We start from the raw sequence: 13366 nt of genomic DNA, 5'->3' as shown, positions 1-13366 counted from the left end.
CATAGAATCATAGAATTTGAAAGGGACCTGCAAGGATCATAAAATCAGACTTGTCTTTGGGAGAAGAGATTATTTATGTGGATAAGAATATTTGTTCAGAAAACGGAGGGTTTCAATTATAGTAACAAACATCATCTTGTGCTTTCTAGTAATAATTGAGTGGCATTTTAGGTTGTATTTTTAATGTTTTGTTCCCTTCATGAGTTTCCAGAACACAAGAACAATTAGCTGACCAAACGTATTCTACAACTCTTAAAATATTGTTTTACTTTATCATTAGTAATAAATTTGGTTATAGGTGATTTGATATTGGAAGGCATGCCTTCAAAAATTACATTTCTTGTAATGAAGAAAATTCTTCAGACTGGTAAAACAAGTTGTGAACTATCACTTTTCTCTCTCATCAGCATGTTTTACATCATCAGGATGTGAGGCACATCAGGATGTGAGACTGTCTTTGCTGTTTGTTCTGGCCAATTTTGGTCTTGAAATCTGCAAAATACAAATGTGAATTTCTTATTAAGCCTACAGGGTGACTTTGTATTTTAACATTAATAGAATAGCTTTCGTATTTTATTAGAAAAACCCCATAGCAAAATCACTGTGCAAAAAGTAAAAAATGAGAGATTAGTGACTGAAACAAAGTAATTTTGTGCAAATGTACAGATTCTTACTTAGGGAGAGGTACAGTCATTAAAATAACCAATTGAAGTGGATGAAACAAAAATATATTCTCTCAGGAGTGACCAGAGAAAGGCAGTGTGCAACAGAAACCACTGAAAGCCTTCAGAAATTTATTTTTCATTCCCATTGCTTCGACAGTAGCTAATGGGTTAACTCGACTGCATATTTTGTCTTGGGCTAAAATATTCTGGAAGAACAAAGCAGTTGTTTGGAGTGATAGTATGTTAACAGCCTGACCAAGAAATACACCCTCTCACTGTTAGTCTGTCATATTAAAATCTCAGTTTAGTAAATTCCATCTCGGAGTTCTTGTTAAGCTCTTGAGAAGAGTCCAAGGCGATAGCCTGTCCTTCCACAGTCCTGGTTTATATGTTTGATGAAATTCTGGTGTGTTGGAGTAAAAAAATCAGTCCTCAGATGGCTAGTTAACCTGTTTGGATTACAAAGAGATGGTCTTCAGATCCTTCATGCTCCACTATATACTCTTTGTATTCTGCTCCTTATTGTCCTGCTTTTGTCATTTCCTCAGAAGTTAAGTGTAGGAGCGAGAAACTTTCAGCCTTAGAATTCTTCAATATTTGTGTAATTGTTCTGTCCCCATTCCTGAAGAGGCAATAAAGAGCGTGAGGCATACCAAAACATACAAATGAGTAAAAGATACTGGGTCATTTGTTTGGGGTTTTGGGTTTTTTTTAGGAATGTGAATTGTTCTTTTTCTTTTAAACAGCTTTTAAGACAAAGACAATTTTCCATCTTCGGTAGTTCTCCTACATGATTTTCTACAGATTTTAGGACTGCAATATAACTGCGTAATGAGACTAGAGCTAATATGTGAGTTGTAAAAACAAGTGTGCAGATTTAAAAATGTCTTCATTTTTCAAGAGAAAATACTCATGTACCTGATGACATGAATATGTCTGGTGTTCATCGCAAACACATATGACTGTTGCTAGTTCAACATGGGATAGTGTTTTGGGGAATCTGAGCAATCGGAGGCAATTAATTTTATAGGTACTGAATATGTAGAGATAGAATAGCAAATTTTTGAAAGTTTATAGAATTGTTGTTTGCACTGGATTCCTAGAGGTGGGTAACTTTGTAGATTTAATAGTCAATTTGTCAGTTCATTCAATTTCCTTCTTTTTTAGAGCTGAGTCATTTACTACGCAGTTAATATGAGCCTGAAGAAAAAGACTTCTATTCACTGAAAAAATACTAAAAAAAGGATGAGCTCATGAACTTTATTTTCATCCTTTAGGGTGGCAGATCAATCAGAAATGTATGCTGCAGAAGAATATATTACAAAAATTATATTGAAAAGAGGAAAATGGAGACAGTTTGTTGCTAGTGAAGACTTAGAGCGTAAATGAACATATCTGTTCCAGTCGTTGTATTCTTCGGAAAGCTAACTGTCTTTTCCCATACACAGGGAATGAAGAAAATACGTCCTGGTTTTATTACCCAAAGGTATTTTTTGATGGCTGCTTTCCATAAAGGGAAAGAGACCTAAATTAATTCCTTATATCCAGGTAGAGTTAAGGCTAGACACAAAGAAAAAAGGTTAGTTTAAAAAAAATTGCACATTTGTAATTATTGGGGAAAATAAAACAATTATATGTTTCTGTTGGAAGACTGAAATCTTTTTTGCTGTCCAGAATCCTAATTCAAGATAGCAAAAAGTACATCAGCCTGTAAATGCCAACAACAAAAATATTTAGTTGCATGTGTTTGGTTCTGAAACATCTCCCTTAGCTTAGTCAGGTATATTTCTCCAATTAAGAAGCATAGCTCATTGAAAGAAAATAAACTGCAATGTTTCCGTGCAGCTAGCTTGACATTAATGGTGTGCACAAGAGAATATTGTCACCTGATATTTTGCGTGTGCAATTATGAAAAGGTAGAAACTTCCCTGATATATTTTGCTTTCACACAGTAGATCTCTCTTTTCCTCTTGTTTGGAAGGCTCCTGATTTTATTAAGTGCAGAACAGACTCAGTTTCCTTTGCTAGTGAGAACAACTCAAAACCCATGGTACTTCAGCTGTGTTCAGCTTCTGAAGATTCAGGGTTAAAGCCAGTTACTTTGTCTGTTTGCTGATTTCAGCTGAGTAAAGAAAAAAAGGTAAAAATAAAAGTATGACTTCCTACTTATTGTATGCGTGTGTTTTACTGTTTGTATTTCCATATTCTTTAGGACTGCTTTTCTTACTAGATTTGTGAGGTGTTTTGAAAAGCTTTTACACATGTACGTTGAAGCTGCTGCTTATCTGTTACTTTGCTGCGAAAGGGACTTCTGTCAGGTCAGACCTCATTTGGGTTCTAAAGTTTGGTCTCTTATGAAACTTAAGAGTTCTTGGCTTTCTTGGGAGCTGTGAAAGCAAGGAATGTCTGATCCTACAGTAAGTCTGTTCCTTCATCCAGTGCTGAAAAGTACTCCAACTGAAAACAACACCTGATACTTAACTTGTGTTTGAATGTCTTGGCGATTTGGCTTTTTTTTTCTCATTGTCACTCATTGCAATTGTCTCGTAATTTGTTACAGAAAAGGAGCAAACGCCTGGAAAAAGTCCATGTTGTTCTTGGGAATAAACCCTGTGATTTGGATTCGCTCATTTCTACCTTGGCCTATGCCTACTTTCTGGACAAGGTAATGGAAAAATTGGACTGAGTGGTCTTAATTCACTTGTTCCAGGTTGTTACAGACATCTTATTGTTAAGTCAATTAAAACTTACTGTAAAAACATTTTATCCTGAACAATGATTTTGTTATTATTAGAGGTGCGTTTTTAAAATATAAATAATCTACGTTTTCCTCCATACAAAAAAAATGTCTTTTTGAATAGCAGTTAGGTGACTTATTGAATAGAAGCAAAAAATCACCCCTGTACTTCATTCTTTAAACTTTCTCTCTTCTGGCTTTCCCACTTACTCTGTAGGAGGCAAACAGAAGAAGATGAAGGAAAAAAAAAAGGCAATTTTTTTTTTTTTAATTAAGTAAAAGGGGGAAGGAAAACTCAAACAGAAAATCCAGGCTGTTTCTAATTAGTCACTCAGTTAAAATATCTTCCTGTTTAAAATGGGTCTTATTTTATGCAATTCTGACAAATGTGCACCTGTGTTACAGGTCAGTCCTCCTGACGTTCTTTGCTTACCTGTATTGAACATACCAAGAAGAGACTTTAGCTATTTCACTGAGACACAATTTATACTGGAAGAGCTGAATATCCCAGAGTCATTCCATATCTTCCGAGATGAAATCAATTTGCACCAGCTGAATGCTGAAGGGAAGTTGTCTTTAACACTTTTAAATAGCAACATGCTGACAAGGTATTGTGGTTTATGTACAATAAAATGGCTTACATGACTTTGAACTAATTTAAAAATTACATTTTTTCTACAGTAATATTTATATTGCTGTAATATTGATATTCTGCTATTAATATTGATATGCTAAGGAAGTTAAGATATATTTTGTCTTTCCTTACATTCAATGAATGCGAGAAGCTGAATAGTTGTGTTTCCATCACTTCTAACGGAACTTCCATTTTTAAGAACCTTGTATTTTCATACAACTTAGATTAGATTTTTTAATTTAGTTCACATAGTCTGGAAGTTTCATGTGACCATTAAATAAGAGATCAGAGGTTTTTTCCTGCTTCTTAGCTAGTTTAGCTTTAAAACTCTTCTGTTGATTTGGAGGTGCCCAGACACTTCCATATGTGCTGTTAAGATGGCTGATGGATTATTGTAGTCCTTACCAACTACGACATTTTTTTCAAAATGCCATCAGTGCCAGAGGCTCAGAGTTGCTCTGTGGGAGACTGTAGTCCATATACCTATTCTTCAGAGGCACTATTTACAAGTCCATAGTGAATCTTCTATAGGAAGCCTTTGTAAAATGGTCTGCCTGTCTTGCCCAGAGTGAAGAATTCTTTTTACTTCCAACTCCCTTTAGAACTTCATTGAAGATGAGTAACATCCTGTTATGATATGGCTCCATCCTATTCTGAGAGGTTTGTGGATAAGAATAAAAGTAGGGGAAATCTGAAGAGAGAAATAATGTAAATCTTATAACTGTTGATTCTTTACCAGCCATCAGTTTGGTGCATCATTCACTTCTCACAGTAAAAAGTGTCTGTAATGTTTACTTTTTGTTTATTACTATTTCTTTCTGTGTTTCTATTTTCTAAAGAAGTATGATTAGCATTTTATTATTAAACTTAGTTTGGCTTTGTTACTGCTATTGTAAACAGAAATGTAAAGTGTCTAAATGCAAAAAAAAACCTGTAAGTATTTTTGTAGGTTTTCAAAATATTCAATGGAGAAAATGCAAGATCTTCTCTATATAAAGAGGGATATTTTCAGCACATGTAGAAATTTTTTTTAAAATTATTAATTTTTATAGATTTTGATGAAGGAAATGTAAACATTTAAGTCTTAGTAATGTATCAAGCTGTAACCGGACATGTCTATCTCATATTGGCCTTTTTAACCACCAATGCACTTGTAACAAACATGGGTAGAGCCCTTCCCAAATATTCGTTCGCGAAGCCTGGCCATGATGATGATGATGATGATGAATGTATCAAGCAATAAAAGAACTGTGCCTTGTGACATTCTTTAGCTTTATAGCAGACTTCAAGTAGCAATAGGAATAGTGTTTTAGTCCAGAATTTAAGAAAAAGGTTTCACTCTTTTTACTGGGTTGTCTAAACAGCTAGAAAGATAAATATATATAACTTCTAAATTTGCTTGATAGTGACGATAAAAGTTTGGAATCAGCTGTTGTCAAAGTCATCAATCCAGATGAGCAATGTGACAGGAGCCTGGAGTTACAAGCATGTTCTTCCTCTTTAGTCGTAAAAGAGATTCTTCAAAAGGCACCAGAGTTAATCACTCAGCAACTGGCTTATCTCCTCAGAGGTGAGAGATTACTCTTTATATTAAATACTGAAAGGTTTAATGGAGTGTTTCTGAATCTGCTCATGCAGAAAGAGTGTGATCCATTCTTTGGTTAACAATCCCTTTAAAGACCACGGGAAGCTTCATAAAAGAAGCAGGGAGTAAAGAGTTTGTTAAAGAGTAACATTATATTGAATATTAAAAATGTGCATTTAAAAATAGGCATGAGAGGTCTTTGCTGTATCACTAGACAAGAATATTAGATGGAGCTGTCGACATACCAGCTGGGTAGCTGGAAAAGCTGTGCAGTTCGTTGATTCCAGGGGCATTGTGGACAACAATATGGATTGGAATCTAATATTTACACGTTAAAGCTTCTCCCTCCCAATGGTCGTACTTTTTAATAGAATAATTTTTAATGGTATGATGCCAAACTTCTACTATTTAAAACCACTGTTACCAAATCTTTGCTGTGCTTTCCCTTTCTCTTTTATTGTATGCCTGGTAGAGTACAAAGAGGGGGCGAGCAGAAGTATTTTCTGCTCTGTCTTCATAGTTCATTGTTTTTATTAATTTTCTCAGTTTGTTTGCTGCATCAGAACTCTTCAGTTGGAAATAAAAGCAGGGTTGAAATCAACTGATCACTGCTTTTAAGATATTTACTGAATTTTAATAGTGTTTAATAAATTTTGTAGTTTTAGGTTTTGATTGATGTGCAACTGTTAAATGCCCTTTTAAGAAATTAGTGTGGGCATGTTTAATGAGGGTTATGAAAACTTGTCTACACTTTGATTTCAGAAGCTACTGCAGTCTTGGCTTGTCATTGTAGTAATCACTGTGATAAATAATGTAATGAGCATGTTATGAGAAATTACAGAAGTTAATTTATTTTTTTAATGTTCTATAGAATAAGCATTAACAGTAACACAGCATTTAGCCTGCTTTTATAGTATCTTTCAATGCTAACAAGCTTTAGTAAACCTACCTTGAAATATTTTTGTAATCTCCAAATTTCTGTGAGTAGCTCCCCAGGAATCTAGACAAAGGACCAAGCATAATAATTGATTTTGGAGGGAGAACCAAAAAAAAAAGGCATTGGGGGAATCTTAGGATACTTGTTTGTTGGTTGAAGGAGTCAGGAGGGAGTGCTCTGAATAATGTTCAAGAACATGATCGAGTACTATAAGTGGATGTAAAGGTCCACATGTTTTGTGTCTCTAATTGGTATCCAAATTAAAATGAAGTGCTTTTATTAGTGTTTGTGTTAGAGATAGCACTTCAAGTTTGGAGGGAGATAGTAGCTAATTGTTTTTTTAACAACTAGGAACTACATTTTCATTATTGTGTTTGGGGAACTTATCGGACACAGAAGTCCCTCCGCACCTTCTTTTGCATAGTATGAGAAGTGACTGGCAAAGCCTAGAGAACACAACACAGCTGCACTTGTGATTGATGCTTTTCTACTTCTCCCAGCAATGCAGCAAGTCCTCTTGTGGGTCTCTTAAAATAGAAAAAGGTTTTGGTGCTTAAGAATCTTCCATGCCAAGTTCAGAAAAGCCAGCGAATCCCATTACTAGTTTTGGTAAGATTCATAAAAAAATATAAATCATAGACATAAATGCATGTAGATAGCAGATCAAATTACAAGCAGTCTGAAAATAAAATATCAAATACAGCCTAAGATATATAGATTTTGTGTTTCTCTGTGTGTATTATGGCCTTTTATCATAAGGTATAGCTTCTGAAATCCATTTTACCTGTAAGCCCAGGAAATAAAGGGACCAAATACCATGGTCTGGAAGGAGGGGTGGCTGTTTCATTCTCACTACTGAGTATGTAGAGGCTTGCAGGATGTCCCCTCTCTCTGGGGACACTTCAGAGGCATAGAGGCAGTGAAAAGGCTCTACTGTGTTTTTGACGCTTCATTATGTTACTTCCAATGTAAATCTGTATATAGTTAGTACGTCTAAATTTTGGGCAAAGTTCAGAAGAGAAGGCCAAAGTAGAAGTCAGATTGCTAAGGATTACGATTTTATTTTTGTAAAACAGCTGAGAGATGCTAACATCTGAGTGTCTGAGCTGGGAAGTCCTCTTTCATTTTCTGGCTTTCCAGGGAGTAAGACAATAAAAGTATCTAAAATTTTAATAATTATTGTGTAGTGACCATGACAGCTCCATTTCCTGCCTCTTTTCCAAACTTCTTTTTTCTCAAAGTCTGTTGGCAACTTTTAAATTTCAGTAACAAGGGCAGATGTTTATTACCTGCTACATTTCAACTTTGAACAAGCTTCACCTACTTGTCTGTGTTAAAAAAAAAAAAGTCAAGAGGAAAGACTTTTTGTGTGAAACCAAGCATTATTGATTTAGGCATTTTAATATTTAAGGATTTTTTTTTTCAGGTGAGTGCTTTTCTGGTATCTTTGTCTCCTCATCAGACATGGTATAAGTTAATTCTACCTTTGGGCTTTGATTAGAGCCTGCTTAGAGAGTCAGTGTTGTATAGCCGTAGGTACCTTAAGTTAGAGCTTGTGCTGTTCCTGGATTTGTGCCAGAAGCAAACAATTATAGAACCTGCCAGAGTCTTGGGCCTGTATTATTTTATTTCCCCAGAGATGTTTAGAAGGGGACTGTTGCCAAACTCAGATCCATTAAACTGCTGAATCATTACATTGTCTGCTGCAGCCAGCTGGCAAGGATGTGATTCCAAGCACTCACTGTCAAGTAGCTTGGATCAGTGCACTCTCAAAAATACCTCCTTATGTTTATTTGTATAAGGCCTTGAAGGATGCCACAAGGTGCAAACTGCAACATGTAAATACAGACAGATTTACAGCAAGAGCATCAGCAATCTTTTTATGTGTATCTGCTTTTGCTAGTTATGGGCTGCATAGTTGAGGTCTTTTCATACCCTGTTGGGGCAATCTGACTTTTGTTAGAGAAGATTAGTTTGTTATTCTAGCCACCCAGACAAATGTTAAGAAATGTCCTTCTAAGGACTCTAGGAATTATGCCAATATTTTTTTTCAGTATTGTACATCGATCAGATGATTCACATCTTCCTGGATTGATGCATCCTTAGTGTATAGGCCAGAAAGAAAGGATCATTTTTAACTGCACCAAGCACTGCGCTTACTTGGACAGATACCTTTCTTTTTAATGTGTGAAAGCAGCTTTCTTGGAGACAGTACTTCTACTCTCTTCCTCCATATTACATTGTGTTGCAGCTTCATGGCTTTTCATGTTAATTACAATGCAGATTGCTTTCTTGGATCTGTTTACAGTTTGGGTTTGTGGAGGCTGTGAGGGAGTGCAGAGTGCTGAAGTTTACTTTCCATGAGGGACTGTTGGTTTTCCTCTTTTCTCTGTCCTTTATATTTCCTTGACAGGAGAAATGCCTATATTTTCATTGTACTGTTTCTCTCAGCCATAAACTTATAATTCAGGAGATGCTTGTGCTTTTCATAATGGTTTCCCAAAATGACTTCTGCTTTCATTAGATCATGTTTAATATTAATGCACAGCAATTGCTTTTGGCAAAACTAGTGCTTCACTTCCAAATCACTTTGCAAAAAAAGAACAGAAGGCACATTTTTTTAAGAGCCTTAACCTATTTTCTAGTGGCCTCTTCTTTGGAAAAAAATATATGTAGAGTGGTGTGAGGTACACAAGAAATAATATTGAATCTTGTATTGCCTATTATATATTTTTTCTGTGGTTGTCAGCAAACAGCAGCCTCCATTATGCTTTCAGAAACCCTGGGGGAGTTGCACAAGCACTCAGTAAAATCTGCAGGAGACTTCTGAGACCATGTATTGCTTTTACAGCAGTTACTTCCAAGACAGCACATGACTAAACAGACCACTGACCTTTGGTCAAAAGTACCTTAAGTGAACTGTTTTTCTAAACTACCTGGAATCTTAGCCCTCACAGGAATGTTGAGGATGCCCGAGAGAGAAGAGATGTGCCGTTCTTTCCTGCTGATGAGCATAGTATTAAAGAATGATCATAGTATTAAAGGATGAGTAAATGTTCATCTTAGGGCTTGCGGACACCTAGTAATATGAGAAGGATCCTTTTCTTGATTTCATCCTAGTAGAGAAGTTAGCAATTGCAAACACTACAGTATTGCTATGACAAGTGAGAAAAACAGTCTTTTAAAAAACTATCTCAGCCCTCTGCCTATGGTGAGTCAAGCTCACATCATATTGACTTCCAAAATGTTGAGCTTGGTTGGATATACAACTCACATCTCTTGTTCTACTACTTTTTCCTGTGTGTTTGTATTAAGATCTTATCTTCTTGGTCTTACCCAAATACTCTGTTCCCTGGAGCACACACAGCTGTGATAAAAGTTTTACATACTGCATATCTGAGGATCTGTGCAAATGGATAGATTGCCTAACTCATCCTAGTGCTGCTGGAGGGCTGTATGGGATATGCTGCAGTCTCCCTCCAGTAGGTAATTGTATGATGAATTTGAGCATGCATTGTAAATCCAGTACTTTCTTCTGGAGTCTTCATTTCCTTTGTGTGTACATGAGCAATTTCCCTTTCTGCTCCTGGAGGAGGATAAAAGGAGTGCTGAAAAAGCAGAAATTTGCTGTTGCTAAAATAATTCATGCAGCCTGGTCACTGAGCTGCCATTTATCGAGGTGCAGCTCTGTGCTGACTGGGAGTGTGCTATGGGATGTCTAACTCGTTCTGGTCACCACCCTTCCCAAGGTATGGACAGCTATATGTTTCAAGCGTATATATGTAGCACAGACACTGTTACCTGGTTAGAGGTTGAACGACAAAGGAGTGTTTTTAGATGAATTATCTTGGAGGCTTCTGACTGAGAAACTTTCTTCCTATGAAAGGAAAAATAGGCTTTGCTAATGGGTATAGATACCCTGGGCCCTTTATATATCAGTTATTTACCTGTAGAAATCTGAAATCTGCTTGCTGTGGAGCCGTATTTTGTGTACCTAAATCTACAAATGTCAGTGTTAGTCAGTATACCTGATTTTCATGCAGTCTGTATTTATTTAATATATTTAATGCTATCAAATAGAGCAGGAGCATTGTCTTAAAGTGATTGTAGGACTGGCATGAAGAAATAGCTGCTGCGAATTAAAAGATTATTGGCAGTTAAAACATCTGTAACAGAAACACAGAACGGAACTTCGTGTATTTTAATTTCCAGAAACTAATATCTGACAGGGAACAGTTTTTGTCTTGTTAAGCATTATTTATTATTTAATTCACACAGGATGTGTCTAATAAGGAGGTGTTTACTTAGCATTGCAAAATTGCAAGTGTTTTGTGAATTTTGAAGAAATGCTTTTTGGTGTTTTATGTGATAACAGTATAGGAGAAAAATTGATACATACTAGATGTTTGGTGTCCTAGTCCATCTAGTGAGATTGATGATGGCTGTGTCCAGGGCTTTCTTTTACTTGCTTCACTCTGTGCTAAAGACTAAACACTTCGGTTTATAGTAACTATCTTATGTTATTGTACTGATTTGCTCATTGACCCAACACAATACAATACAATCATACACTTGTTTGAAATTCCTGTGCACAGCAGAGTAATAAATAATTTCAATGCTGAAATATAAGATTTTATTATCCTTAATTTACCGTGAGTAATTGGAAGTGAACACTATCTTTGGGTATATTAACAAATGGGATCCCAATCTCCAGGGAATGAAAAGGTGACTTTATACCCTAAACAATCAGGACTGTTTTACATTCAGGATGGAATAGGTGAAGTACATAGTTGTCTGAAAAGACATTACTCTCACCTCTGTATTGTAAGAGTTGAAGTTATTTATTGGATTATATTTCTCTTAAATTTTGAGTGCATCATTTTGATTGACTGAATAGGTGTTTCTTTGCTATGTTCATGGAATTAAAATCATAGAATGGTTTGGGTTGGAAGGGATCTTAAAGATCACGTAGTTCCATTCCTCTGCCATGGGCAGGGACACCTTCTACTAGATGAGGTTGCTCAAAGCCCCATCCAATTTGGTCTTGAAAACTTCCAGTGGTATGGTACCCACTTCTCTGGGCAACCTGTTCCGTTATCTCACCACCCTCACAGTAAAGTATTTCTTTCCTTTTGTCCATTATAGCAGTTAATTGACATGTCTGTAGAAGAAAGACTGGCAATGTGGATTTACTGTTTCAAAGTATACCAGCACTTGGTCTAATGCTTAGAGAGAGGGATAAACCCTGGTGTCCCGCCACTTGCTGCTGGGCATGCTGCAGAACTGTAGGTGTACAGAAGCATGCTGCACACTGTGGCAGCACTGAGACCAGCCAGTTAGCTCTACTGTAGGCACTGAAAAGGCACCCAGTTCAGATTTTAGAAGTTTCATGTTAGGAGGATGTTTCTGTGTGAGCTCAATATCTAATTCATTGAACACATCTGTGGAAACAACCTCCGAGAAAGAACGGGCTTGGATAGCAATACAGTAAACATTCTTGATTCTGTAGTACCTCTTTGATATTTACAGGAGGCATTGATTTTTGTCCTTCAATGTTTCAGGAAGCATTCTTTTCAAGTGCATGTCTTTGGAAGCTGACAGTATCACAGAGCAGCAGGAGAAAGTGCTGTCAATCCTAGAGGAAAAGTTTCCAGATCTTCCCCCACGAGAGGAAATTATCTCTGTACTCCAGGAGACTCAGTTTAATGCACAAGGTAATGCAACTTGCTTCCATTTTTCAGACCTGTTACAAATATGTTTATGTAACTGTATCAGAATATTGTCTTAGTGTGTGTGGTGAAAATAGTTGCAGCATGCTATCTTCAATGACAGTTAAATGTGTTATATTTAATTTTAAATTAAGTTGCTTACATTCTGAATCATGAAATTGTGATTTCTGTTGAGGAACTACTAATCTCATAAATAATCTTATGTTGCTTTTACAGATAAAGTTATCATTAATTAATGCGTCAGCCCACATGCAGAAATTGTGCTGAAACTGCCTACATGGTGTGGAAGTGGATTTTATTCTAAGATCCTTCCCAGTTTTACCAAGGACTGTGTATAGATTAAGTGAATTTGACACCAGACTAAGATTAAGGAAGCAGTGGGAAAATTACAATTCTTTTCTTCTGCTAGAAATATCAAATTAAAATATTTAGTGATCAAAAGTTGGAATGTTTGAACCCAAAATTTTGTAGCAGGGCATGCTCTAAAAGCCGGAAGACAATTGTTGCAAGAACTCTTAAATTTTTTTACTGGCATTTGCTACCAAGTTGTTACCAAAGAGCAAGTATTAAATTAGTGAGATGTTTCTTTCTTAGGTATGTCATGTATGCACAGGGTTCATGCAGACACATGGTCTTTTTTTACCATTCTCTGTTCACCCATCTGCAGAAATCAGTCATAGGAATTCAGACCATCAGTCTGAGATGGCTGCCCTATCTGGTACATAACAACAGACTTTGAAGTGCTGCTTCTTTTGCCCTTTCTTTCAATGAGGTTGCAAGCTAGATTAGTTCAGGGCAATAAATCTTCACATAGTTCCCTGAAGTTCTTCCAGTCAAGTAATCATAGTTCAGAAATTAATTGAATGGAGTCTAGATTGGAGAGACACAGTGAAAGTGGCTTTTATGGAGTTCTGTTCTTAGTTCTGCCAGTTGCCTAGGAAGATGCTTCAGTACTTGGCTCATGTAGTTTTCCTAATATCAAATGCAAAGTAGATAGGATCGGTTTAGTCTGCATGGTATCAGTTGCCAGTAATTTATATATGCTGCATAAGGTGGGCACTGTCATGCCCTGTTTTATC

At 36.3% G+C, this 13366-nt stretch overlaps 1 protein-coding gene across 9 annotated transcripts in view; it reads left to right on the top strand.

The window, feature by feature from the left end:
* Positions 1-13366, top strand: part of PRUNE2 (prune homolog 2 with BCH domain) — a 146432-nt gene that overhangs the window by 40798 nt on the left and 92268 nt on the right. For all 9 annotated transcript variants that reach the window (XM_064641119.1, XM_064641118.1, XM_064641112.1 and 6 more), the window contains exons 2-5: positions 3226-3330; positions 3808-4010; positions 5443-5606; positions 12120-12272. In XM_064641119.1, coding sequence (XP_064497189.1) covers positions 3226-3330; positions 3808-4010; positions 5443-5606; positions 12120-12272 — 625 coding nt within the window. The remainder of the gene's footprint in view (positions 1-3225; positions 3331-3807; positions 4011-5442; positions 5607-12119; positions 12273-13366) is intronic.

This window comes from Pseudopipra pipra, chromosome Z (genome assembly GCF_036250125.1).
Source record: "Pseudopipra pipra isolate bDixPip1 chromosome Z, bDixPip1.hap1, whole genome shotgun sequence".
Classification (NCBI taxonomy): domain Eukaryota; kingdom Metazoa; phylum Chordata; class Aves; order Passeriformes; family Pipridae; genus Pseudopipra; species Pseudopipra pipra.
The sequence above is the reverse complement of the archived record's forward strand: the minus strand, read 5'-3'. Positions and strand labels throughout refer to the sequence as shown.